At 37.1% G+C, this 27,023-nt stretch overlaps 2 protein-coding genes across 3 annotated transcripts in view; one reads left to right on the forward strand and one right to left on the reverse strand.

Annotated features, from left to right (window-relative positions):
• Positions 1-1,475: 1,475 nt before the first annotated feature.
• Positions 1,476-11,117, reverse strand: LOC102229954 (coiled-coil domain-containing protein 80-like). Its single transcript, XM_014472897.2, has 12 exons — positions 10,431-11,117; positions 10,266-10,354; positions 8,839-9,012; positions 8,586-8,737; positions 7,343-7,651; positions 7,000-7,240; positions 6,764-6,920; positions 4,875-5,011; positions 4,353-4,504; positions 4,018-4,121; positions 3,338-3,418; positions 1,476-3,200 (listed from the first exon to the last, which is right to left on the reverse strand). Exons 1-12 carry the CDS (start codon positions 10,708-10,710, stop codon positions 2,866-2,868), a joined length of 2,211 nt encoding a protein of 736 aa, XP_014328383.1. The 5' UTR covers positions 10,711-11,117; the 3' UTR covers positions 1,476-2,865.
• Positions 11,118-15,095: 3,978 nt separating this feature from the next.
• LOC102226424 (NAD(P) transhydrogenase, mitochondrial-like) overlaps positions 15,096-27,023 on the forward strand; it is a 30,081-nt gene continuing 18,153 nt past the window's right edge. Inside the window, exons 1-11 of one of the 2 annotated variants that reach the window (XM_005810016.3) lie at positions 15,096-15,162; positions 16,852-17,067; positions 19,941-20,170; positions 20,511-20,728; positions 21,387-21,474; positions 21,593-21,681; positions 22,106-22,293; positions 22,490-22,623; positions 22,742-22,933; positions 24,389-24,542; positions 25,469-25,630. In XM_005810016.3, the coding sequence (XP_005810073.1) occupies positions 16,914-17,067; positions 19,941-20,170; positions 20,511-20,728; positions 21,387-21,474; positions 21,593-21,681; positions 22,106-22,293; positions 22,490-22,623; positions 22,742-22,933; positions 24,389-24,542; positions 25,469-25,630 (1,609 nt within the window). In that variant the 5' untranslated portion in view covers positions 15,096-15,162; positions 16,852-16,913. Of the gene's footprint in view, positions 15,173-16,851; positions 17,068-19,940; positions 20,171-20,510; positions 20,729-21,386; positions 21,475-21,592; positions 21,682-22,105; positions 22,294-22,489; positions 22,624-22,741; positions 22,934-24,388; positions 24,543-25,468; positions 25,631-27,023 lie in introns of both variants that reach the window. The other variant, XM_005810017.3, reaches the window with a different exon arrangement.

Raw genomic sequence — 27,023 nt, forward strand, 5'->3', positions numbered from 1 at the left:
TACAATAAAACAAGCAAACATGGTCACAATGTTGTCAAAATGCTGCTGAAATTGTGCTATGTAGAAATATTATCCAATAATTGCAAAGAGATTGTTAACTTGAATTTTCTAGTATGGCATTTTTTTTTAGCTGAGAAAACCTAAAAAATTCTCTGAAAAACAATGAATGAGTGGTTTGGCAGATAATGAACTAAAAAAATATCTTTATTTAAGAACAGCTTTGCTACATTTCACACTTCCTCATAACAAAATTTAACTATGGTGGTGCATATTTATTTTCTTCAGTTCAATATTACGTTATTTTTTTTAGGTCAGAACAGATGTTTGTTACGATTAGTTAACATTCTCCAATTTTAGCTCAGTAAAGATTACAGTGAATTTTGTCAAAAAGGCATCTGGCTCTTTTCCTGCTCCTCATATCTTGTACCCTCTGGACATGTCTTCCTATTTATCTGGACCGCAGAAGGTGAAATGTAACAAGATGCAAAATTAGTCGGAGCGGCTCACAGTGGCTTTCTATTTTGCTCACCCTCCTTACTTCTTCTTCTGCATTTTTTTCACGGTTCACTTTTTGAGGGTTTTAATTGGATATGTTTTTTTATGTTTAATTTAAACCTACAATTTAGAGCAGAGTTTACTGTTCTCTCACAATTTGTCTGCTTTTTGTCTGGGTCTTAATTTCTCTCTTAACCGACTGCATTGTTCCTGTTATATTCTCGTTTAATTAGATTACTATCTGTGTTTTATCATTTATTGCTTTTGTTTAACTCCATTGTTCAGTTAGTCTTCCCATGTTGATGCTCCCACTTATTCTGGTCTTCTTCACCTCTTGTTGTATTTCATTTTCCATGGTTACTGTTAGCTTTTTCACAGGCCTTAAAGTATCTATTAGTCGGTTTTCTTTAGAGTTCCCTCCAGACGTATCCTGCCCAGTTGCTTTTCTCACTTTCAGATTACAGTAACTACTTCCATCCTCATTTATCTGTCACACATGATGGACTTTTTCAAGATTTACTCTGCACTAACTGTTTGTCAACACCTCCAGATTAAGGCCCCCCAACTCAACATTTGCCGGTAAACAGATATGCAATTATACAACCGTATATTTTCGGAAAGCAGAAGTAGAGCATAACCATCAAGTATGCAGCAAGTGTTTTCTGAACGGTAAGTCAACAGCACAACTCTTGTCTTTTCCAGTAGCCATTGTACAGCACATACAGTGGTAAAACTAGCTGACCAAAAAAGCTAGCGCTCTGCTTGGGTTGCAAGGCAGTCTTGGCTTCAGCTTGCTAGGTAATGATGCAGTGCCTGTCAATTGTGACTTAACAATCTGGTGGTTTTTGAGACAGTTAATTTTCCAGACACCAAAAACATTAACTTAATGCCAAACAATGACTGGTTGTTTTTTTAAGCTTTTGAACTGTTTTTAGAAGCAGTTGAGACCCAAATGGAAGAACAAAAGTCTGAAAAGAGTGGTTTTTATTAGGGCATGGCACAAAAATATGCCATGTTATACTGCTGTGATGTAGAAACAGAAAACAGGTCTGATCCTATATAACCTTCACAGACTGTGGCCCCCTCAAGTACAGGAAAGCTTTAGCTTTCATATAAAGAAACTTGTGTTTGTGTTATTTTCCTGGGAGAGAGCAGTGACCAGAAGCTTGATCTGGCACAGTTCTCAAAGATTTCCTTCAGAACAAAATATCTACGACTCTACGATGATCCAACCCAGATTTGCAGATGAACCCATTTTTATTGCTATCATTTATTAACATTCCTGGTGTAGTCACCTTTTGTGAACCTTAGCTCAATTCAACATTACACTCCACATAGAGAGGCTTCCCACTGCCTGGCTTCATAAGGCTCTCTGCGCTCTCTGAGGGGGCTCAGTCCCAGATGGTTTCCACAGGTTTCCCCCCTCATCTTTGCACAGTCTTTAAGCAGACCTTCACCAGTTGTGGCCAGACTGTGAAGAGGCCTCAGCCACCATGTTTCTCTCTTAAATCACTATCAGAGATATCCTAACTGGAAAGACTTCAACAGGTTTATTATGAGGTCCAGGTGGCTACTTCATCAGCTTCTCTGTGAGACAAGATGATGAGGTGCCTCTGTTTTTCTTCTCTTAAACAAGTTTTTACTGAACTCCTTTTTCATACTTTAAATCAAAACAAACTCAAGATTTCCAAAGAAAAGTTGAAAGAGTTGCTGCCATAACTCCACATTTTGGAGACCAAAGTTGTTTGTAAGATTTGTTTTGAAAACAAACGCACATTTTCAAGCAAAGCCTAACTTACATTTATAGAATTGCAACACTTCAACATAAGCCTCTTCTCTTCATTTACTTTAAACAATGAATGTGGTTGAGACAAATTGGACAGACGTGCTGCCAAAAATCACAATCCCCTCCTCCGCCTGGAATACAGCCTCTTCCCCCTGCTGCAGACAGCAGGTAAAATCAGAGCAAACAGCTTCACATAACAGATGGAGGTCTAGCATCTGTTCGTCATTTCTTTTGTCAACAAAACACTCCTTTTCTTTTTCTGTATCAAGTTTTTATTTAAAAATTTCGTATATATTTACCTGTAGTGTGCAGATTGTAAATCGTTCTTTTTACTTATTTTGCAACTTCACAATTTAGCTGCAATTCTGCATTTTTTTGCTGTGGTTTCTATCATGTCCAATTATAGTTATATGATGCTGTTAATGAGTCCTGAAGAAGTTTATTTGTACTTGTTGGTTGTGGATCAGTCAGTCCTTTTGGCATGAGTCCTCATGTATTCATCAAACAAATAGCATTATCCATCATAATCTATTAGGAATACATATGATGCTTTTCATGAATCCTCTAGGTTCAATGAAATCTAATTAGTTCTCTGATTGGTAATATAAGTATGTTTCTTCAGCCCGGTCTTCAACATAACCAGGATAGTGTCCTGCTTCACCGCCTTCTCTTCCTATGTCCTTGGGACACTGGATCCCCACACTCATCTGGAGGTTTGCTTCCTGGATACGAAGCTCCATAGAGTCCACAAGGTCATAGATGTTGTCCAGGGACCACATAGGTGACGAGAACCATGCCTTGACATCGCTGTCCTTCCCCACAACCAACATGCTGAAGTAGTCCTTACTGATTTTCAGCTGTTCTCTCAGGTTGTTGACCGCATCACGAGATAATGGCTCCACCTCACTTTGACTGCGACCTGGAGGAAAAAGGATGGAGTGAAAGCCTTTAATGGTAAAAATAATAATGAAATAAAGAACCAACAACTTTTTCACCTTGTACAGTTAATTTTTTTTTTTATATTGTTTATGCTCCAGCAAAGCTAGAAATTATTACCATTTATAGGATATAGCTCAACAGTCCCTGAAGCTTTTTGTCCATTTCCAGTTAATTTCAGCAGAGCAAAGTGTCGGATACCTGTAAAGAGAAGAAAGATCTCAGATTTAGCACTGAAGAGATTAATAATCCATCCATCCATCCATCCATCCATCCATTTGTAGTTTTTTAAGGGTTCATATTTAAAGCATTTTTTTTGTCAAACAGCTGCCTTACATTCATATCAAAGACTTGTAAAGCTTTGGAAATGAAATGAAGATTGTTGAAACTCAGGATATGTAGAAGTTGTGTATGCAAAAAAATTAGTATCGTTCTTTGTATATATATTTTATGAAGGTCGCCTTCAGATTGTAGATGCACAGATACAGCAAGCACAAGTCCAACATTACACATTTCTTTATCCTTTCACAATGTCCCACTTGAAATGTAAAGTTCATAGGACTTTGTGGAACCAAAAGGACCTGGCCTACAACTAAACTAGGTATTTCAACATCATAAGTTGCAATTTATTTGAAATATTTTGAATGTGCTCTGTAAAGAAATCCACAAATAGACCAATTTAATTTATTAATTTAACTTGGAGTTACATTCCACAGAAAGATCCTTAAATAGGTAAAATCACAACTGCTGATCACTCAAAGTGAAAGCTGAACTCAACCAAAATATTTTTATTTTATTACCCAGTTGACACTCTTGACCACTGAGAGCAGAAATCTGCTGTTGGAAAGAGTAATCGTCTTCTGAGGGAGCAGAAATCAGTAGCAGCCTCCTCTTAGACATAAATCTGTACAGAAATAAAAGTGCTATATTTAAATAATAACATCCACTGTTGTACTGTACAACTGATAGCATTTATTAATCTTCTTTAGAACAAAAAAATTATCAAACTAGAATTAAAGTAAATTTTTCATAATTAGATTGCATAAAATAAATAAATGCTAAACAAAATCTATGCAATCTATTTTAAAAAGTCATGCAAAGGATTCAGTCATCCTTTGCATGACTGAATGAGTACCTGAGTAGTGAGTTCTCAACCTCAGGTGCTTGTATGTCTTTGGAGCAAACAGCAGGGCTTTTCTTTTCTTTCTCTTTCTCAGAGTACCTGGAGGGAAAGTTGTCAATATACTCGAACAGAGCTGGGCTTGATGGAGGAGCCTCAAAGACTCTCTGAAGCAAAGATGAGGGCGAGTTAAAGAACGAAAAAAGAAGAGACAACAAGAAAGTCCTATTTAGTTTATTTGAATTTCATTAACACTGACTTTTATGTTAATGTTGCTTAATGTGACATGATCCAAAATTATAAAACTCAGATTGAATTTTTTTTACTGTAAAGCATATTAGACTTTAATGAACTTAAACATTTTCACACAAATAAAACAAAAATATAAACATTGTAGTATAGATTCCTGATCTTACTTTTACCCTAAATGTTGATGGTTATGATCATTTTAACACACCTCAATATTAATATTTGTGAAAACAAGAAAACATGACTGCCAAACTGGAAGCCACAAAGCTGAGTGAGGCATTCTCCTACTTTAGGTTTGATGTCATAATCCGTGACGGTCATTGAGAAAAGGTCGGAGGAGGACAAGCCGAGCTCTGCTCTTAACAGAGGGATCAGACGTGAGTCAAAGTCTTGCTCTGATTGATCCTTAAGAGGACGCTCAGACTCTGAAACACACATAGAAAAGACAAAATACCACGGCCAAACACTGAAACAGTAAGTCCCAAATCCACAAAACACAGCACAACATATTAAAACCTTCTCCACAGATCATGTCACTCTGTTGAGATAGTTAATTATGACACTGTTGAGTTCTTCTGAAAGATGTAAACTGAAGTGTAGCTGTCATTTTACAAGATTCAAACTAAACATGTGCTTTAAAGCACATATATATATATATATATATACAACATCAGACATCTCAGTCCAGAAATGTGCAGTCCTTGGCACAGCCAAGATACTGCGCAGGACCCTCAAGCTCCCAGGCCTCTGGTAGAGGACCCGAGCTCAGAGGATAAGAACCACCCGCGGTGGGTGAGAAGGGAATTATATATATATATATATTTATATATATATATATATTACCACACCTTTTAATTCACTGAGTTTCCTTTGTTTTCATGACTGTTGACATTGTAGATTCACACTGAAGGCATCAAAACTATGAATAACACATGTGGAAATATGCACTAAACAAAAAAGTGTAAAACAACTGAAAATACCCCTTATATTCTAGTTTCTTCAAAGTAGCAACCTTTTGCTGTGATACTGCTTTGCACACACTCTGAGCTTCAGGAGATAGTCACCTGAAATGGTTTTCACTTCATAGGTGTGCCCTGTCAGGTTAATAAGTGGGATTTCTTGCCTTATAAATAGTCATGAAAATAAAGAAAACCCATTGAATTAGAAAGGTTTGTCCAAACCTTTGGTCTGTACTGTATATATATATATATATATTTGACTACTGCATTTATTTTTAATATGATATGTTCCTCGTAGGTCAACTAAAATCAAGCCAATGCTAAGCTAAAGCTAAACATTGGTTTGCAAATATTTGCCAGATTTTACCGTCAAGCCAAAGAAAATAGGTTTAGGGTCTCAAAGATGAACGTATTTTATTACAAAGTAAAACAATAAAGGACTTTGTGTCCCAGGAGGGACTGTGGGTGGGTTAAATGCGTCTGAGTGACGGTGCTTGTGCCTGACCACCATCCAACCGTGACATCTGCCTCGCTCTTTCCAAGTACTGAGCCAGGACTGCGGGAGAATTAAAAGCTTTTTTTGTGTGCATGTTTACACAAATAGAACAAAGTACTGATATATCCCAAACTTTGTTTTAAATATTCCCTTTTCAAGATATGATCAAGAGGAATTCCTTGATAAATATTGAAGGGCTGTGGTGTTTGGCCATATTTTCCATGGGTTCATACACTGCACAACACAGGGAATCCACTGTCCTTTGAATCTACATGCAAATAAGCAGTATTAACCCATTCGGGATGTATTTGACCCATAACTTTATTTGAGTTCCCCTAGCTGTCGGAGATGAACAATGCCATCTGGAATACTACTGACAAAAGTCTTTCAATAAACACATACATATTAGCTTGATAAATTGAGTGTTGTTTTTTCCAGCATGTTTCTACTCTAAATTTGTGTCCTCAGTTAACTTTCACTATATTGAGCTAAAGACGTCATAACAGATGGTAAAGACACTCTTTGTTAGTGCTTTATAGAAACACCACATTTCCTCCATGTCATGGTTTTCTAAAGCATATATAACACTCCCCTGTTAACCGAAGTTATTAATGGCAGGGGTTTTCCAGGTCTTTAAAATATCTTCAGAAACTTGAGTTAAACTCAGCTGAGGAACTATAACCAAATGATTTAAAGCCAAACGTTCAAAATATTTTCCCTACCGAGCTGCTGGTGCTGCACAGAGACCGTGGCGTCACTTCCTTCTCCCACAATGGTCGCCACGGTTATCTTCCTGATGGCGAGTTCACAGTGCTGCTTTTTGTTCTCCTCAGTCTGCTGGATGTACAGAGTTGTGTCCCTGCTGGGCGTCGAGATCAGCTGGTGACCAAAAACAGAAACATTTGTTGGCAAAGGATTAAAATAAAGGGGCAAAATTGTTCTAATGCAAGTTTCTCACCATCAGCCTTCTGGACCCTCGCATACTGTCCAAAAATATTCTCAGAGCTGTTTTATCCTCTTCACTCACTTCTCTGCTGGATTTTTTCCCTCTTCCCTTTCCTTTCTTACCTTTCTTCCCTTTGCCCTTTTTCTTTGTGCTCTGTTTCTTCTCTATCTCCGTCTTTATATTTGGTTCTTCTTTGTTTTTGGTGTTTTGTCCTCCATTTTTTTCCTTTCCTTTGTCAGTGGAAGAAGGAGGCCTGTAAGGACAAGAGAAAAACTCTACCAAAGGCATGTTCATCTAGCATTTTAACGCTCAGTGTTCACTTCTTAGTAAAGCATGAAAAATTAACAAACATTACTTGTCTTTCTCCACTTTCTCATCAGTTTGTGGAACAGACTGGACTCCACTGGACACTTTGGAGGTTTCCAAGTTATCACTGTTTGACGCCTTTCCTCTTGTGGATCCAGCAGGCGTCTTACGAATCACAAACCTCGACTTGCCATTGAGTATATCCTGAATCTTGCTTCTCAGGGCAGCCTTTTTGTCCAAGGGTTGTCTTTGAGAAGCCACAACTGAAGTCACGTCTCCCGCTCTCTGGGGACTCAGCACCATCTTCTTCATCTTCTTTTTTCTTTTCATTATAACTTTCTTTTTTGTGGTTTTACACCTACAACAAAATCATAGTTAAAAATATATAAAAAAAAGAGGTGAACTGTCACAGATGACTAAACTCTTGATTGGTTAAAAAAATTATAGAAGTGTATTTTTATTGAGTAATTACAGGCAAAATAATTTATAATTACGAAACAAAGAATTTATTATTATTCATATATTACCATTACAAATAAATTAACATGCCCATTGTTCATAATTCAATTCAGTAAGAAACTCAGAAGTCTGATAGTTTCAGCATAGACTTATTATTTCAATATTTTATTAGTTCACATTTCCTGTGATGTACTGCGCCTTAAAATAATTTAAGTTATCATCATCTATCATTAAATAAAAGTTGAAGAGGAAAAAGAGGTGCTCTTCATACCACTCATATTGACTAAAGTTATGTTGACACATGCAATTCATTAAAATAATTAGATAGTAAAATTATATTAATCATATTATATAACCATCTGTCATCTGTGTGATATGTTATCAATGCAAATGTTCTAAAAAATCTTATTATTTTATTATCTATATAGTTCATTTTATTTTTAATTAGCTTGTGGGCATTTTTAATTCCCATTCTTTAAGTCATACATAATTAGATATAACATTTCTAAAAGCTTTTCGTTAGGGAGTTTAATAGTCTTCTTACATATTTTTCTTTAGTGGGTTTTTATCTCTATTTATGTTTCTACCATGCAAAATGCTTATCATGTAATTATTTACATGTTAACAGTTTATAAAAGAAAAAAGCTTTGAGATCATCTTTTTGCAAAAGCTGGTCAAAAGAAACTTTCTTGAGTTGTGATGTTTAAACGTCTTTACTAACGTTTGCTAGAATAGCACCAATTCATCTGTATGACACATTTTTATGTCTGATTTAAAAAACTTTCAACAGGTTTTACGTTTCTCACTAAACCAGTGTTGTCCACTGACAAAACCTTAAGTTTGATCCTTTTCTGGTCATCTTCTCCAGTTTCCTCACTGGGAACTGATCAATGAGCTCCAAAATTGCCTCAACACGGACTGGATAAGGAAAACGTTCGCTGACCTGGAGGTTCTTCTTCATGACCAGTATGGTGAAGGTTTGCTCCTGAAATATTTCAGATAAAGCACAACTTACAGTAAGCTAGAGGCAAGTAAAACTGATGCAGGAGCAAAAACAGCAAAAAGAAGGTCTGTTTTCAGTTTTACTTGGCTGGAAAGCTCCAGGTAATGAAGCAGTTTGGTAACAGTGTCAGGATCCAGGTTCTCCACAGTTGCATCTCCTTGAAAAGTTGTTTTCTGGATGCGACCTTCCATCATGGCATTCTGGATGATGGTTATGATGAAAGTGTCTCTTTCTGCTAAACGGCAGTTCAGCCCTTTCTGAAAACAACACAGGAGAAAAACAGGCAAAAGCTGTTTGAAAGGTTTCCATTCACTCTTATCATTCACGTTCAAAGAATTCATTTTTAAAGTGGCTTTGATCAGTAGTTCTTGAGGCTGTCTCGAGTCAAAATATGCCCTTGTAGCTTTGCTTTGTTTTCACTTGTTTTCTCTCTAGTCTTTGAAAGCAGCAGATGTGCAGTCTGTTTTAAAGAAATGGGAAATGCTGGAGTACTAGAGCAGATGTGTCAGCCCTTTATGAAAAACTAACTCAAGGAAATGAACAGGATCTTAGTGTCATGTTTGTAAAAAAAACCAGAAAGCACCCCACACAGGAACTGAGCAATGCATCATTCTTTAGTTGACCATCAACGGCAGATCACGTTATTGATTTTAAATGAATTACATAAATAAGATAAATAAGGTGTACATTGTGTCCAGTAAACTGTGCTCACAGGCTTTAAGATGCTTTGAAAGGAAATGGCACAAGATCACTTGAAAATATTATGAGAAGGACCTCCTCCTTAGAAGAAAAATATGAAGAAGCAAGAGACAGTTTCAACAAAGACTGTATAAATAACTCAGTAAGAAGACTGAAAATGTCCAAAAATGTCCAAATGAATATATGTTTGGACATTTAGAATGGTCACTAAGCAGAAAACCAAGCAATTTTGAAAAGCTCTCTAGCTTACAACAGGAACTTTTTTATGCTGGTTTCCCTGATCCAAGTTACAGATTATTGAATAGATTACAAGACAGGCAATCATCAGTAACTCCTGTTCCACCATCATCCAGTTCAGCAATATCCAGGAGTTCTCAAAATATTGGCCACTGTATTTTTATTTTGAGGAAAACTTGTTTGAAAAACTGTCCCTAAACAACAGATTTTTTAGTTCTTTGTGCTTTTGTTGTTAATCAAACTTAATTCAGAATTTAAAAAGGGGTCAGTCAGTTTATTTAGCTGTTCTTTTTTAATTTTTATTTTTACCTCTTTAAACACTTTAAGCCATCATTTGAATATTGCATTTTGTTTTTACTCAGTTTATGATATCAGAATTTGTTTCCCAGTCCATCAAGAAAGAATAAATCTGTAAGGGATCAAGCCTCTTTTCATACCACTGTACTGTATATTATATTTACAGCTTAAAGCTGGATCTAACTCATGAGATTTTTACAAGATTGTCTAAGTACCAGAAGTATTAATTGTAACACATTTTGAAAACCTTGGTATTATGAATTCTTCAGCAAATTACCTGCTCCATGTCTTCAAGCTGTTTTTCCATCATCCGCAGGTAGTTATCATTGTGTGATGGAGCAGTTATCACCCACAGCCGCTTCTTACCTGGAGGGAACATTGAAGTTGAGTCAAGTGTAAGTAGGCAAATGGATGCATCAGCTGATTAGTTAACTTCTCCTGCCTGCGAAGTCAGCCAGGAAATCCAGCTCAGGAGCCAAGTTGGATGATGGTTCCCTGACTCCTCTGTTTTCTTCATGTTCTCTGTCCTCTTCCAGTCCAAGTCCATGTTCAATTCCAGCTGGGAGATCTGAGTAATCTCCCCAGTCTCTCACATTTGGGTCCAAATCAGCCTTTGGCTTACTTCCAGGAATGCCTGGCCAGGCTGTGATCAAACCTGTGCAGCTGAGGCTCCACAAAGTAAGTAGTGACACAAGGTGGTGTGAAGTATACAAATGCAACATCTTTACTGATATGGCTGAAACCGAATTTGATCATGCGTCAGAGCTCCGCTGCTGCTGGTAAAATGTCATCTGGGATAATAAAAATCTGCAGTTCTTATGTTGCTTTCTCCACTGCTCGCTCTCGGAAAACAGAGCAGCATTCAAAACACAGTGGAAGGAAATCCCAGTCACACAAATGATTAAAAAAACAAGAAAATTCACAAAAACCTTGAGTTAATACGTTTCAAACCTTTGCATTCCGAACCTCAAAGCCCCTCTGAGCATTGCAGAACTTTGCATTCTGAAAAAAAGAAGCGAATCAAATGTGGAATCTGGAAAGGACAGCAAAGACTGCTGGGATCCTAACTCCTCTCACTAGCCAAGAAACTGATTCTCATTCACAGACACACTCCTGGTTCACATTATAGCCCAGGCTTGTTAACAGGAAACTCCTGGAATTTTCTGCAACTTCAAAGACTTTTCTTGAGGAAAAAAAAATCACTCACTGTCTCTCTTTCTCTCTCTCACTCTTATATTCATGCATGCACATACATTATCTGTGTCTGAACAAGACACGTTTTTGTTTATTTTCAATCCAACAATCGTCACAAACACAGATGCACTCTAACCAGTGCTCCAATAAATGCACATGTGCACATTTGCACTTAACACTGATTCAGAACACTGCTGCTCACGTTCTCACCAAAACTAGGAAAATGCAGCACATCAACACAGTTTCAAGGTTTTTGAAAGCACTTTGAACTACATTGTTGTATACCCAAATAAACTTGAACTTGTATATGTCAAAGAAGTTTGTTGTTGCACAACTTAAGTCAGAAAGTTGGTCAGAGTGAAAGGAACTAGCCTGCGACACATTTAATCAAGAGAGCTGATATTCACATGCAGAGTGTTCCCTGGAAACAAATGCAGAGCTAAGAAAATGTTAGATTAAAAAATTAGTATCACTTATCTTGTGAGTGATGCAACTTGTTTGACATGTTTAGGGATTTTAATTAGAAAAGAAGATAATTTGCTGATTGTCTTGTGTAATAGAGGAAAGCAACTGAGAAATGAAGCTTACAAAAGTGACCAGAGGGAGAAAAGAAGCAGGAAGTTCACTCTTCAGCCAGATGTCCAAAAATGGTGACAGAAAGGGAAATGACAGTAAACCCATAAATACACTCAAATATGAGAACAGATGGTGAATATGAAAAAAGTTCAAGCGGGATAAAACATGCTGACTATAAAAGAAAAACTTGTGCAAAGCCAAATTAGTCTTTAAGAATTAGTTCCAAAACAAAGCAAACGATTCTTTCACAGTTGCACCCCACAATGTTTAACCTCATATATGTGTATCACCAAATGCAAAAATATTGTAGAGTACGGTACTCAATAATACACCATAAAATCAGGAGACATATTTAGTTTGACCCCAGTTGCATCCAAAAAGCAGTTTTTCACAAATTGTACATTTTGTTTTCGTGTTTATGTGATGCATTGTGTATTTAATCTGTATTTTGTATCTGTGATTTGTTTCTTCTTTAATTATTCATTTTTATATTTTCCAGAAAGGTAAATTCAATTACTCTTTGTATGAGTACGTATTTATTTTAATTTCAATGCCTAAACTATGCAAAAAAAAAAAAAAGCTTGCAGCAAAGAAACTCGGCACAAGCCAACAACACAGCTGATAGTTCTTGAAATGTTTACATACTGAACGACACAGAACTTGGCCTTCAAGATTCAAGATTTACTTTATTGTAATTCAGCACCACCTCAAAGATACAATGCAGAATGAAATTATGTTGCACAAGTTTCATATATTTTTTATATAAAAACACAATACTACAGTTTCCAAAAGAAACAGGTTGATGAACAGATGCCCCATTTTCTCCCGACAACTGTCGCCATACTTATTTGAAAACCATGCAGTAGATCAGTGTTTTTCAACTCTGGTCCTCAAGGCACACTGCCCTGCATGATTAACAGGCTTTTGCTGAATTGCAATCATCTAAATGGGGTGTGTTGAAGCAGGGAAACATCTGAAACATCCAGGTCAATATGCCTTGACGACCAGGGTTGAGAAACACCGCAGTAGATAGTGACTGGAAAGAACTAACAACTTTCAGATTGCAACACAACAACTGTTCTTGTTTAACCTCACTCGCTCTGGGTGTTATTGAGCTTATCAGAGCCGAAACGAAAAATAGATGTCGTGTCAAAGGATGTTTAACTGAATGTGGAAACTTTGAGGAGTGATCTGCTGATCGTCTGGTCGAATATTTATTCTTGCTGAGCAGAAAGTGCTAATAACATACTAGTTCTCCTTTGTAACATTTCATTATTTATAAATAAACACAGGCTTATTTTGTTTGTTTCAGTTTGGTGTTATTTGAAACAGCTACAAGCTAGATGTGCATGGAAGAAAATATCATTGAGTGCCAGGTTACAATTGAGCCAAAACCGCTTTTAATAAAGATGGTAAATATATTCTTCCGGTTGCTCCTTGAACTCAAAGCGGTGTCTCAATCTGTTCATTTTTTATAGTTTCTAACTGAAAAAAAAAAACAGACAATTTGTTTAGAAGAGCTATCTGCGGGTGCAATGCTAGAACACGACGCAAGAAAAGCAACTATGCATTCTTCCCTCAGCGCCTGATAAAGAGAACCAGATGATCATGTGAAAGTCGAAGAATACAGTCAATACAGTTCTCTTCTGTCCTGCAAGTTTTAAATGTGTCAGAGTTCAAACACAAACCAATGTGTGCAGTATATAAAGTTATTAAACCAGGGCTATTTTGCATATGAGGGACAAGACTGCAGTGCACAAAAACAGACAGATAGAAACAGCAGGAACATTCGTGAAAACCTTATCCCAGGCACATTTATTGCGTCTGAGGCCAAAGAAAGGGTAACATGAAATGTGATGTGGGCTTTAAATATTAAAATCTTCCAAGAAATGACAAAGAAATTTCCAAAAAGGAAAGAAAATAATTTCAGAACATAGACAGTGCATTGATCATATTAACACCCACTTAGTATTTCCTTCATTGGAACAGAACATTTTGCAACACACTGATAAAAATATCCTATCATTGGGATGTCATCCCCATGAAACTCCCGTGTGTTTCCTAAAAATACCTCCTCAAACAGTGAAAAAATGTATATGTTTGTTTACAAAAATATTTTAAACATCAGAAACACTAATGAAACCTTGCATTTAGTTTCAGTTTGTGCTTTTTACAGTATGACATTTTGAAAAATGTGTTTTGTCCCATTGTACGTTTTAGCAACAAACCATTTGTGGTTCTAAAATGTGTCATATTTGAGATACTGAACCTCACTATTGGAACATGTTGTCTCAAAGTGTGCCACTATTGGCAACTATCAAAAAGGAATAGAAAATGTTTAGCCTAATTTGTGATTGTTGATGTTTAATGATTTTTTAAAATTTTGTTTGTTTATAAATACAAAATTAAACTCAGAAGCTGTGCCTTTTCTTATGGAGTGCTGTATCTTCGTACTGTTGATCACAACTGAATGACGATACAGGGTGTGGATGCCTGGCAAGACTGATAGTACCATGATGTCTTATGTAGCAGAACAATGATCTGAAAGAAACTCAACAGCAGGCCAACCTCTGAATGCCTCAAAAACCAAACAAAAATCCTTCTTAGAGTGGCCTAGTCAAAGTCTGGACTCTAAATCTAAACAAGATGCTGTGATGTGACCTTTAAAAGATAATTTATTATCAAAGTCTCTCCAGTTTAGCCTGAATAAAGCAATTTTCCAACGTAGAGAGAAGTGATATCTCTCCATAGTGATGAAAAGTTTCTTTGCAAGTTGCTTGAAGTAAGTTGTTTCTGCCCAGGTTTGTGCAGCTTCTTTCCCCTTAATAAATGAAATTGTCATTTGTACTAACCCTAAGGATCATTTTTCACATTTGTTTTGTCTTTCATCTCCTTATAAACATAATATGAAAAGTGAATCGACGGCTCGTCCAGAACGCGGAACAAAATGTTCTTCATAGTTTGGGCTATAATAAAGCGACACACCGTGGAAGGATATGGACTTGCACCTTCAGTACAATTTATTTTGAAATGACCTGCAATATTTGACTTGGAGTATTTTTGACTAATGCGTTCATTGGGGAGTTTCTTTATAATTGTCTAAATGTTTATATCTATGTAGTGCGGTTTTCATTTCACAGTTTACATTTACGTCAAATCAAGCCTCAGAACATGCTTTCCGCATCGTTTAATAAATGTAATAACATCCAAAATTATTACATTTTCACTTTAAATGTAAGGAACTGAATACACAAGCTACCACAGGTTTTTTTTTTTTTTTCTGTGCCCCGTCACTGACCGCGGTGCCAACACGTCAATGTTTCTCTGCTGCTGCTGATCCGCCGACTCCTTCCGGGTCGACGGAAAGTCGGCTGTGCTGCACAGATCCCGGACTGTCTGCAAAGGTCAGTGAAGGTATTCGTCATTAACGTCAATTGTCCCACTTTTCACTTTGCATTTATTTAGTTTCGGGTACATTTGAATGCGCAGTGGTCCTGTTTTGACTCATCGCCCACTACAATGAAAGCCTGGGGATTTTTATTTTTCTACCCCACTCAGCGCGCCAGCCGGTTAGCTAGCTCATGTTAGCTCCTCTGCTCTGCAGAGAGAGGGGACAAAAAAAAAAGAAAGCGGTGGAGTCAGCATGGATGTGTCGCACAGAGGAACTCCATTGCTGACTAAAGCACAATAAATTCACACAGGTTCTGTGAATAACACTGTTGGAAAACAATGCTGTTGCGGGGAAGTCATTGATTTGAGTTGTTACTTTCCCTGGATTTAGAGGTGAACGGGCAGCTGTTAGCCAGATCTCTCTAACCTGATTTATACAGCAGAAACAGTACAAGATGCATGAATAAAAAACATGATACTACATACTCTTTTTCAAAATGGTCAAATCTTTATAATTTTACTCCATTACTAGAGTCAAATATGCTTTCTAAGTGATTTTGAAGGCTAAGTGATCAGTCTAATTTGAATACACTACAGGGGATGCTAAAATTGTTCAATTAGATTCAATAGCATGTAGAAATGCACCAGAAAGAGAGAACCCTCCCCCATACAATCTGAGTTCCCTTCAATCTTTAAATGCATCAAAACCACAAACCTCCATCATTTTTACATCAAGTGCCAGCAGTCATTACTGAGATATATAGTGTTTTTGAATAAATATGATTATTTAATTCCTTTTCACATTTTTACACAATTTGACTTGTTCTTGTCCTTATAATAAAAATTTAGGATCCAGTGAGAATCAGTAAGTCAGACCACAATGGAAGTGAGAAATTGCTAGTGGTGAGGAAAAGCTTGATCTATGCTTTCCTAAAACTATATTAGATCAATAATATATTTTATACATAAATATGAAATTAAAAAGCTTTTTTTTTTGCAGTAAATCACCATAAAGAATTCACAAGATGCAGCATTATATTACCAGGAAATATAATTGAGTAGCTGGTAATAGCAAATTACCGCTTGACAAGTGCTCTGAAGGAGGTAGTTAAAAAACAAATGAATACATTTTGCCCAAACTTATCTTTTTCTGCTGGGACAAGTTGTAATGTCGGTTCATTTTACTTTGATTTTGGTGCCCACATTGCTTTGTGTGTGCGTGTGTGCTTAGCATCTACGCTTAGTTGTCCTCTTTATTGAGGTCAAAGAGTGGCAGAGAGAAGTTTATAACCTGTTGCTAACCAGTTACATCTAGATTAAACCTTACTATACCAGACACCAAGTCCAGTTTAGCCTGTTTGATTATCTTGTTGTACAGTAAACATGCTCTCCCACATGCTTGGTATTGGTCAGTGAGCAACAACCTAAGTGAATGGTTGGTTGGGATTTTTTTTGCCAATGCACATAACATAACTCCACTCAACTCTCTTTAAAGCTATATGGAACAAACAGACACAATAGCAATTGTGCCTTCTTTTCCTGCAGGGTTGAACATTTTTCTGTTTAAAATCCCCTGATAGTGTCAGAAAATGTATTGACCTGTCTATTTACCTTCTTGGATCCATTCTTTCCTGACCTCTACTAATTCCCCACCCCCTGCTTTGTTTTTCTGCTGGCACACATCCATCGTGTCTCCTCCCCAGGACGCCTGCTGTCGGTCCTGTTGAGCTCCTGCTGCAGTGCGAGTGTCAGGTGTGCGTGCACCATGGCGAGCCTCCTGCGCGTCGTGGTGTCCAGCTGCTCAGCCCCAGTGCTCGGGGGCGTCTCATCTGTGAAGGTGCAGACCAGCCCTGCCATCAAATCAACATGTGTGCGCTTTTTCCGGACTCATCAAGCGCTCTGGAGGAGCACAAGTCCAGGTAAGACACAAAGTTTAATCCAAAAATAATCAAATAAAAGTAAGGTTTTATATTAAAAATGACTACATTTACTGTCTTAAGCAACATGCTGGTGAAGTAATTCTTTAGTGAAGACTCTCTGCACAGCCATGTTGTGTTTGCTGCCATGACATTCTAACACTACACACTGATTTTTGTACAGTGTGCATTGAAAGCATGCAGTTGTAATGTTGACACTTTCCTGGAGTAAAGCTGATTTTCAGATATAATCTGCAACCTGAGGAAATACAACTGTTTCAAACAATCTGGTGGTTTAAGATAATAAAAATGGTAAAACTCATACATGTATCAATAGTTTTACATATATACTAAGGTTTTGTCTCTGCTTAGCAAAGTTTCTCACAAAGTGCATTTTACAATCAGCTAAGTTAGAGTCTAAAACTACAGATATGCCTCCTACCTTAATAAATAGTGTCTGCCTGTATTAATTTCATCTCAGTATAAATCCACATTTTACAGAATAATGAAAGCAATTGTGACATTCTGTAAGCCATTTACACCATACCCACAATGAGACACAATTGTGGCATCATCATGATGTGGGAATACTTTTCATCAGCAGGGACAGGCAAGATGGGTGGGTTAATGAGAAGAAATATGGAGCTAAATACAGACCTTAGACTGAGATATGGCACTCTTTTCTGTTTTTTATTTGTACAATTTGTGAAAACCTTTTATCTATGCACATACAGTATATGACAAAATGGAGATGTGAGTATCACCCACTGCTACACACATGAAGGCAACACCACCTGTAGCTTTGGTGGAAAGTGTCATGAGTTTGTGTTTCAGCTGGATGGCTTTAGCTGAGTTGTTGTTTTTACTCCTGATTTTTTTAAAAGTTCAAAGTTGCTCCCGTACTGCAGTTTAATTTGTCATCTTTATTTATAGAAACATTACCTGTTAATTGTGCTGTATCTTTAAATAGCTGCTTAAAAAATTTGTTCTTTTTGTAAATGTATAGGCATGAATAATCAAACTGAGGACAATTTTTTAGAGTACTACAGGAAGTGCTACCTGTATTGTTTTTGAGCTTCAATATCACTTTGGGGATACTGCCGCCATTAATCTGAAGCAGCCAGGAAGTGTGTCCGATGAACCGGCGCTAGCTGCCTGCAGGAGCTTAATGTTTGCATGTGTTTGCTTCTCCTCCTGGTTTATGGTGACAGAGGTTGACATTCCTGCAGTTCAGACAGGTCCAGTAACAGCTGGCAGCGTCTGTCCTGAACACACAGCTACAAATAAGTTTCTGTAGAGCAGGCACAGGCTGTGTGTTGATTTGACCTAGCTTTGACCTCTATGGACTTATCTATACTGGGATTAAAACAAGAGAACACCCAATACAATTGTATTATTGACCTTTAGATTTTTAGACACTTAAAATCCCTTTAAGTATCTGGCTCTTGAGATGGATTCTCACAGAAGAAAAGGGAAGGAAACAGAAATGTATCACACTTGTGTTTATATGAAGAGAAGGGAAAAAAAGGTCTGAGGTGGAATTTTCCATTGCTGCTAATGCAGCATGTGACCTGCTTGTTGCTCAAAGATTCAGAAATAACTTTCTTCTAAGATGGCGCTGAACTTACTTTGTTCTGTTGTTGTTTGCCTTCTTTTTATTCCAGTTTAAATCTCAGGAATGTATTTTCAACCCAGAAATTATAGGAAGATTTTGATTTAAAATTGGTTTCAATAAATCTAATTGGATAATTGAATGGAAAAGGGGTGTTGTTTTTGTATTTTATTACAAAAAGTCATCTGCAATGTTATCAATGCCCTTATAAATTATCAATTGGGAAAAAAAGCAAATATTGGAATTATTGCAGTCAAACCACTTTTATAATCACTGGCATGTTTTCACTGGTATTTTGATGATTAGTTTCAGGTCTTCTTGCCATCATTGTAATCTTTGGAGTCTCTATTAGATTCAAGTCAGGACTCTGGCTTGATTTTGGCAAAGCAATAATAATTTTTACAGTTAGAATAAAAATATTAGCAAAGTTAAATCACTACTTTAAACTTAAATCTGCAAGGAGTATGATTATCTTTAAGCTTAACTGTATATTATACAAACAAAACAGCATAATACTGTAAAACTGAACTTGCAATATTTTCAGGAAACCAAAAGGTAATTTTGTGTTTTTTTGTTGTAGAAAAAGAATTTATAAATTGTTATAGACAAATGTGTTGTACCTGACATACATTTTAGTTAGACTAAAACAAAAAAAGAAAAGTAGTCTCCATTTGCATCAATGATCTTTTCTGGCAGGCCACAATTGTACCATTCCTGAATTGTGGTCATAGACCGCACTAAATTATTCAGAGGACCACAAATAGCCTGCAGGCCATATTTTGAACACGCTGGATTTATAGAAAACAGGGTAACTTCAGGGTAATGTTTATTCAGTTTAATTACATGTGGTAAAAAGCAACCTCTAAAAAGCAAAAGTGCATGTAATGCACATGGTGAAATATCTGTTATACTCTTAGCTAATAAGTTAAGGGACTGGAAGTTGTTTTTTTTTTTTTTTTAAATAGATTAGTCTTCTGCAATGTAGCCTATTCTGACTTCTTCTGGCAGGTTCTCATTTATGTGCTTAAAAAAATGAATTCTAGTATGTTTTATTGACTGTTTTGTGTCAATTTGTAATTTTGAAAAATGTTCAAAAGATTTACTTAAATAGAATCAGTGTCTTTAAAATCATCACATTGATTTTAAAGCTTTTGTTTGTTTCTATTTTCCACGTTTCTATCAGTCAGCCATAAAATGTCATGAAATGTGAATCATTGAACAGTTTGACCTTATCTCAAATCTCTTTTGTTATTTGCCTTTCCAGGAATCCCATACAAGCAACTCACCGTTGGCGTTCCCAAAGAAATTTTCCAGAACGAGCGTCGTGTGGCCCTGTCTCCAGCTGGTGTCCAGGCTCTCATCAAGCAGGGCTTCAATGTCGTTGTGGAGTCCGGAGCCGGAGAGCCCTCCAAGTTCCCTGATGAACAGTACGCTCAAGCCGGAGCAACAATTAAAGACGTGAAAGATGTGCTGGCGTCCGACTTGTTGGTGAAGGTAGGCTTTAACTGATGGAGGAGGATATAAAAATATGAAGTGGCTGAAGAGGGAAAAATTTATTTAATCTGTAGTCGGTATTTTCTTTCCATCCCACAACATATTTTCATAGCTGATAAAACAGCTGAAATTTGTGAGAATTAATTTACATATTTACTTTTAATTTAGCCTTATTGTAAGGTTTTGACTTTTCTCCCAAATGCAGGCAGACAGAAATAATAATATAAAAAATAAGCAATTAAAAAGTATTTAAACTGAGTTAATACCAGTAACTATCTATGTCTAGAATTTATAATATTAAGTCTATGTATTTTTCTCAATTGGATTTGTCGGGTTTCAGGTCCGTGCGCCCACATTTAACCCTGGTTTGGGGGCTCATGAGGTGGACTTGATGAAGGAATCATCGACTTTACTCAGTTTCATCTACCCAGCTCAGAACCCTGAACTTATGGACATGCTGTCCAAGAAGAACGCCACGGTCCTGGCAATGGACCAGGTGCCCAGGGTCACCATCGCCCAAGGTTTCGATGCACTGAGCTCCATGGCAAACATTGCAGGGTAGGTACACAAGCTGGAATGTTCTACATTTAGATTTTCATGCTTTGGTTCATAGAACAGAATATGTTTTAATGTGAAGATATGTTATACCTGCATAACATGCTAATATTCTAATTGAGAATACCAGACCTTAATAGCCACGGTTAAAATACAAACATCTTGGTCAACAAGCAAAAAAAAATAGAAATATTGTAGAGAAATCTTCTTTATTGTCCCAACGTGAGGAAATTCAGGACTATCATCAGCATGTTGCAAAGAAATAAAACCAGAAAAAGATAAGACAAAGAAATTGAATTGTAAGAGAAATTTATAGAGTAGGAAAAAGTAATACTGGACAGTCATTAAACATACTAGGAGCAAAACAAATGTGCAAGTCAATAGGACTACTTAAAAAAATTATATGTGTATATTTGTGCATTGAAAGCAGCGATGGACTACTTACTTGAAATTATAGGCTGTGCAAATAGAAGCAGGGATGTTAAAACCTGTTTTTAATAGTTTATTTCCATAGTTAAACACTACTTATATAATGCTATCATATTTATATATAAGTTGCATACTTTTTTTAAATATTACTTTATCAACTCCGACAGTGTTTTTCAGTAAACTGTCTATGTTCTGCTTAAACTTCAAAATGTTCTCTTATTTTTGTCCTCAGATACAAAGCCGTCGTCTTGGCAGCCAACAATTTTGGACGTTTCTTCACAGGACAAATCACAGCAGCTGGTAAAGTGCCACCTGCAAAGGTGAGAGCAGAGTGATTGTGAATCGATCTGGTGTTCTCTATCCATCTATTGGGTTGAAACTGCCTTGCAGCTATGCTGCAGCATTGCTTTAGTCACTCCCAGCCTTTTCTGTGAACAGGTGCTGATTATTGGAGGAGGTGTGGCAGGTTTGGCAGCTGCTGGCACTGCAAGAGCCATGGGAGCCATTGTCCGAGGATTTGATACCAGGTTGGTGTTCACGGTTGTTGTTCTGAACCATTCACCTGAAAATTACATTAGAACAGAAACAAAGGTTTGTACAGCAAGCTGAACAGTATTTGAATAAAATGACGTATTGTTTTTGAGAAATTTGTTTGTTAGTTAGAGATGAAGGCTTTTAAAAAGATTTACATAAAATGTAGTTTTGTTGGTATGTTTGAAAATATTCTTTTCACAGTTTTATTTCCCTCTCATTATTATCCACATTTCTGATAATGTATAGATAAAGTATTTTGTTTGACCTGTAATTCAAAATACAGAGTTGGCCATGTGTTGTTCATGAATACATTTTCTTTCTTTTTTTACAATTTTTATTACATTCAATGTTTGTTCCATAATCAGATTTCCAACAAATGTATCACCTTTTTTCACATTCATCTCCTGTCTTTTCCAGAGCTGCAGCATTGGAGCAGTTTAAATCTCTCGGCGCAGAGCCGCTGGAGGTGGACATAAAGGAGTCGGGCGAAGGCCAGGGAGGTTACGCCAAGGAAATGTCGAAGGAATTTATAGAGGCAGAGATGAAGCTGTTCGCCAAGCAGTGTCAGGAAGTGGACATTGTCATCAGCACGGCTCTTATCCCAGGTACGCAACAAGTTGTTTTTCCTCCAACTATTGGGAATTTCTCACGATATCAGACTGACGTTAGGGAAATAGTTGATATAGTTGACGTGATCCAAAGATTTACATCAGCTTTAGATGCCTTTCATTTAACATTTTACATTTTTAATGTAATGTTTAATTGGGTGTGTTTCTTTTTCTTAAAATTGTAATACTGCAGGTAGAAGGGCACCAATTCTCATCACTAAACCAATGGTAGAGAGCATGAAGGATGGTTCTGTGGTGGTGGATATGGCAGCTGAGGCCGGAGGAAACATTGAGACCACAGTTCCAGGAGAACTGTCAGTACACAAGGTCAGTACAGAGCAGCAGCATTACTAGAAAAACTGCAAGAAAGTGGAAAGATCTTGAAAAAATAACATATGTAATATGTATTACTTTTTCTAAATTTTTCAATTTGTGATTGTCTTAGGGAGTGACTCACGTTGGCTACACAGATCTGCCCAGCCGCTTGCCAACACAGTCCAGTACTCTGTACTCCAACAACATCACAAAGCTGCTGCGGGCAATCAGCCCGGACAAGGAGAACTTTTACCTTGATGTCAAGGATGTATTTGATTACGGGACCATGGATCACGTTGTGCGAGGATCGATTGTCATGCAGGTATGAGGGCTCGACTAAACATTTGTCTTTTTGTGATGCACTCTGTTATTTATGTAATGGTGCACATATGTTGCGGTCTGGTTTGTATTTTGGTTTGTTACAGTTGCGGTGCAACAGAAAAAGAAACAAGTGCTAAGTTTATTTGTTCTGAATTTGAACAGAAAATAACTCACAGAACAAAAGAAATCAAACTTGTTAGTGAGGAAACTCTAATGCACCAGTACAGTCCAAGTAGAACAAAACTATTTTTTTTTCTATTAAATGTGATTTAATAATAATAAAATATATGGGTGGCTGATATGCACCAAAAATGTTATCCTACATTTGACTATACTTTCAATTTTGGTATTTTTCATACAATATTAATTAGAATTTATTGTTGTCGCAATAAATCACATTTCTTATTACAATTATAAATCTTTCACAATGAAGAATAAATGATATGATAAACACACATCACTACCTAAAATAGGGAATATGTCAAACAAAGCGTTTGGTTACATTTAAAGACAAAAGTATTCTTTTGTAATATAATATGAAAAATTTAAAATATTCTGAAACTTGTGTTTGAAATATAATATGGTAAATAATATTTTCCAAATTGATAATGAAAGGAATACTCATCATTTACGTGGTGTGAAACATCAGGATTTACCCAATATCAGGCTTGTACGAACAGTGGACAAAAATGCTCTCAATTTTGTTATTTTTTAAAACTAAAATCAATATATGAAATTTCTTTGTTTATCAAGGAAATGTCAGTTGTTTTTTATTGTGAAAAGCTCCAATATGCACATAATAAATGGAAGAATATTTTAAACTTGTCAGTTAACAGTTGAGATACTTCTAGTTGATGTTTTGTTTGTCCGCTAAGACAAAAGATAAAAGTACATCAGGTTTCCAAAGATAAGCGGCATTTCTGTTGACCTCCACTAAACAGCATGTTCCAAACAGATGCATGTTTGCTCCATGTTTGATAGTGTTATATCTCCAAATCCTTGTTGCCATTTATTGTCACTCCAGATCTTTGGGCTTATTGTAAAATCTGACACAGGAAATGCAGTTTTAATCTTTCGGGATGAGTAAACGTACTGTTAAATCTATACAACTTGATTTGGAAAGTTTTGCAGTCTGAAAGAATGAGGCATAACTTTTATTTTACATAGTAGATACCTTAGTCAATTAAAAGAATGAAGGTGCCTTCAGTAGTCACTAGGTGTCACTCAAAGACAACATGATCTTTTCCACTTTGTTTTGAAGATGTTTCAGCCACAGATGAAAGTCATGTCCTTAATAAGCCCTAATTTAATTAGAAGAAAAATAAAAACACACTTTGAATTTCTAATATATTAATAATTAAGTCAATAAAATAATATAACGGCTTTGAATGGTGTAAATTCTCATCTTCTATTTATTATCTATTCCATGCTACTTCTTTTTTGTCTTCGTTTCTAGAATGGACAGAACTTGTTCCCCGCTCCTCAGCCCAACAACGTTCCCACCGCTGCTCCTCCTAAACCCAAGAGCGTCCAGGAGTTGGAGGCCGAGAAGGCCGCACAGGTCTCCCCCTTCAAGGCTACACTCACCACAGCTAGCTTGTACACTGCAGGTTTGTAGTTCTGGGCGAGTCTGATTGTCCCACTATAATTTGATTCTTCATTAGAGAAAATTGTCCATATTTCTCTTTCATCACTGTTAATGGTTAGCAGCGGCTCCTGAGGGAGGCGGAGGCGTGGTGAAAGGTGAAGGATGGGTTAACAAGCCGCTTTTTAAGTCACTGCTGGAATGTGTGCAGGAGACGAGAAGTGACAGGCACATTTTGGAGGCTTTAACGCCTGCACACACACGCGCACACACACACACACCTTTTGGTCTCAGGAAGTGTGCATTGTAAAATCAGTTTTATGCTGGTTGTTTGAAGTAGAGCGTTAGTGAGGGGTCCTACACAGTGCTTGGTGAAAGTTCACCACCTGTAGCTCTGTGCTTCTACTCGTTGTCTAGATCTTGGAGTTGTTTCCTGAAAGCCACACAGCTACTGATGTTGGTTGCTGCTAAAACGTACTTACACTTAAATGGCTACTAGTCAGCAAAGAAATGCAGATTTCACAAAGGGTGCTATAATTTTACCTTTTAAAGTATTATAACAATAATTTGTCATAGTCATCATGATGAACCAGATGAATTGTTCTGGCCCCTTTTCATTTTTATTGAAATGTGGGTTGTGAACGCTGACATTAGCATTGTCAGCAGTAGCTGTAACATGTTTTGCATTGAGGTTGTATCTTAGGATTTTGCTGGACAGGCCAACTCCAACAATAGTTGTTTCTAGCTTCCCATCAGATTGTTTTTTTGAAGCAAATCTGAACTCCCAGCGGCTTTTTCATCCATCTTTGTTGTTTGCGGATGCCGCTGGTGCATCAGACTTACGGGCATATCAGAAATACAATACAAAGATTTGCATGTTAAACAAAGTGATTAATTGTGTTAAAATTTTATTTAAATTTAATAGATTTCTGTTCTCTCTTTCTGTAACAGGCATCGGAACCCTACTCGGTCTGGGGTTGTCGGCTCCAAACGCCGCCTTCACCCAGATTGTCACCACCTTTGGTCTCGCTGGCATCGTGGGATACCACACGGTTTGGGGAGTCACTCCTGCACTGCACTCTCCGCTCATGTCTGTCACCAACGCCATCTCAGGTTGGTGACCATATCAAACCTTTCACATGAGTTTCTGACATGTAACATTGACCCATTCATCTGTTGACTCTTGGAAAAACAGGGCTGGAAAAGTAGCAGCTAGCAACTTTAAAAAAAAACAAAATTACAGGAAATATGGAACAAAAGGCGCCATAAACTTTTTTTACATTTTTTGCTGTGAGTTTTTAATTCTAATACTGAAGAGCAGCATCCATGTTAGAATTACAGATTAAAGAAGGAAACTGAGTGTTTTGCATATAAAGTCTCTTCTGTTTTTGTCGACAAGAGGTCGAAGAGGTTCTCAGGGCTTTGATCACGATGACGCAGGAAGCAACACACTGTTGGTGATCTTTCAGGTTCAGGGAGATCTTCCCTCTTGAACACAGTCGGACATTAGAGCTCAGTTGTCGTGCGAACCAGTTTATCAAGCAAAGGACAGTTTACACTCATTTAAAACTTTACTATAGATCCCCAATGACCTCTTAAGCTGTTGATGTTTTTCTTTGCCTGTTTTTGCTGCTTTTTAAAAATTTATGATTTAATTGCAAAAACCCCTACAAATCTTCTTGAACATTACTTGAACAAGGGGAACGGGTCTGAAGTTTATTTCAAAGACTCTTTGACCTGTGCCTGCCACCTAGTTCTTCTTTTTTCCTTCACTGTCTGTTCTGTATCCAGATCTTCTGTAGTTGTGTAAATGTTTCACTCCTGTCACTGAATGGATCATGGACGCAGTCAGATCTTGTTGTTTTTGTGCCAGACATTGTTAAAACACACACACACTCAGCCACACACACACACATACTCTAAAACACAATTATTAGCAGACATTAGAGAACCTTGGTGGAGTTTAGAGTTTTAGTGATGGACAGTTATATTCTTCAGGGAACATTTATAGTGTTGCTTCCACTGGTGACCGGCTGGTGGGTCAGCCTCGGTTCTTTAGATACTGGTTTCATATCCAGTCGAAAACTGAAGCTCATCTGTCATATCTGTTGACCGGGGAGAGAAACTTTAATCTACTTGAGAGCACTGACTCTGTTCTCTTTGTTTCAGGAGACCTCATTGTTGTCTCAGAGTTGTGATATCAAAGTTGATCAAATATACACCTGCGTATGTGTCATAGTTGGCATCAAGGTTTGTCTAAGTGATATGACTGATATGTTCATTGTTAGGGTCAGACAACGCCGTTGGGTTCCACATTAGGTGTGTAACTGGATATGAGACGGTTTTTGATTATCTGCATCTTTGATCTGCCCTGAACTAGCTTGCCCTTTTACTGTCTGGCTGTTTATTAATCTTTTTCCAAGAAATGTAGTTCTAATGTAACAATAATACTACAAAGCACTGTTAGAATGTATTCCATCCACACTGATTTTTTAGAAAAAGTCTT

This window comes from Xiphophorus maculatus, chromosome 8, assembly GCF_002775205.1.
Source record: "Xiphophorus maculatus strain JP 163 A chromosome 8, X_maculatus-5.0-male, whole genome shotgun sequence".
Lineage (NCBI taxonomy): Eukaryota > Metazoa > Chordata > Actinopteri > Cyprinodontiformes > Poeciliidae > Xiphophorus > Xiphophorus maculatus.

What these genes read in the sequence shown, in the direction of transcription:
- LOC102229954 (XM_014472897.2), bottom strand. Translation starts at nt 10,710, where the DNA reads ATGTTGCATTTGTATACTTCACACCACCTTGTGTCACTACTTACTTTG. An exon ending in ACCTGGAGCTTTCCAGCCAA is followed by an intron (nt 8,738 to 8,838) that starts GTAAAACTGAAA and finishes GAAATATTTCAG; the next exon opens with GAGCAAACCTTCACCATACT. An exon ending in AGAAAAGGATCAAACTTAAG is followed by an intron (nt 7,652 to 8,585) that starts GTTTTGTCAGTG and finishes ATTTTGTTGTAG; the next exon opens with GTGTAAAACCACAAAAAAGA.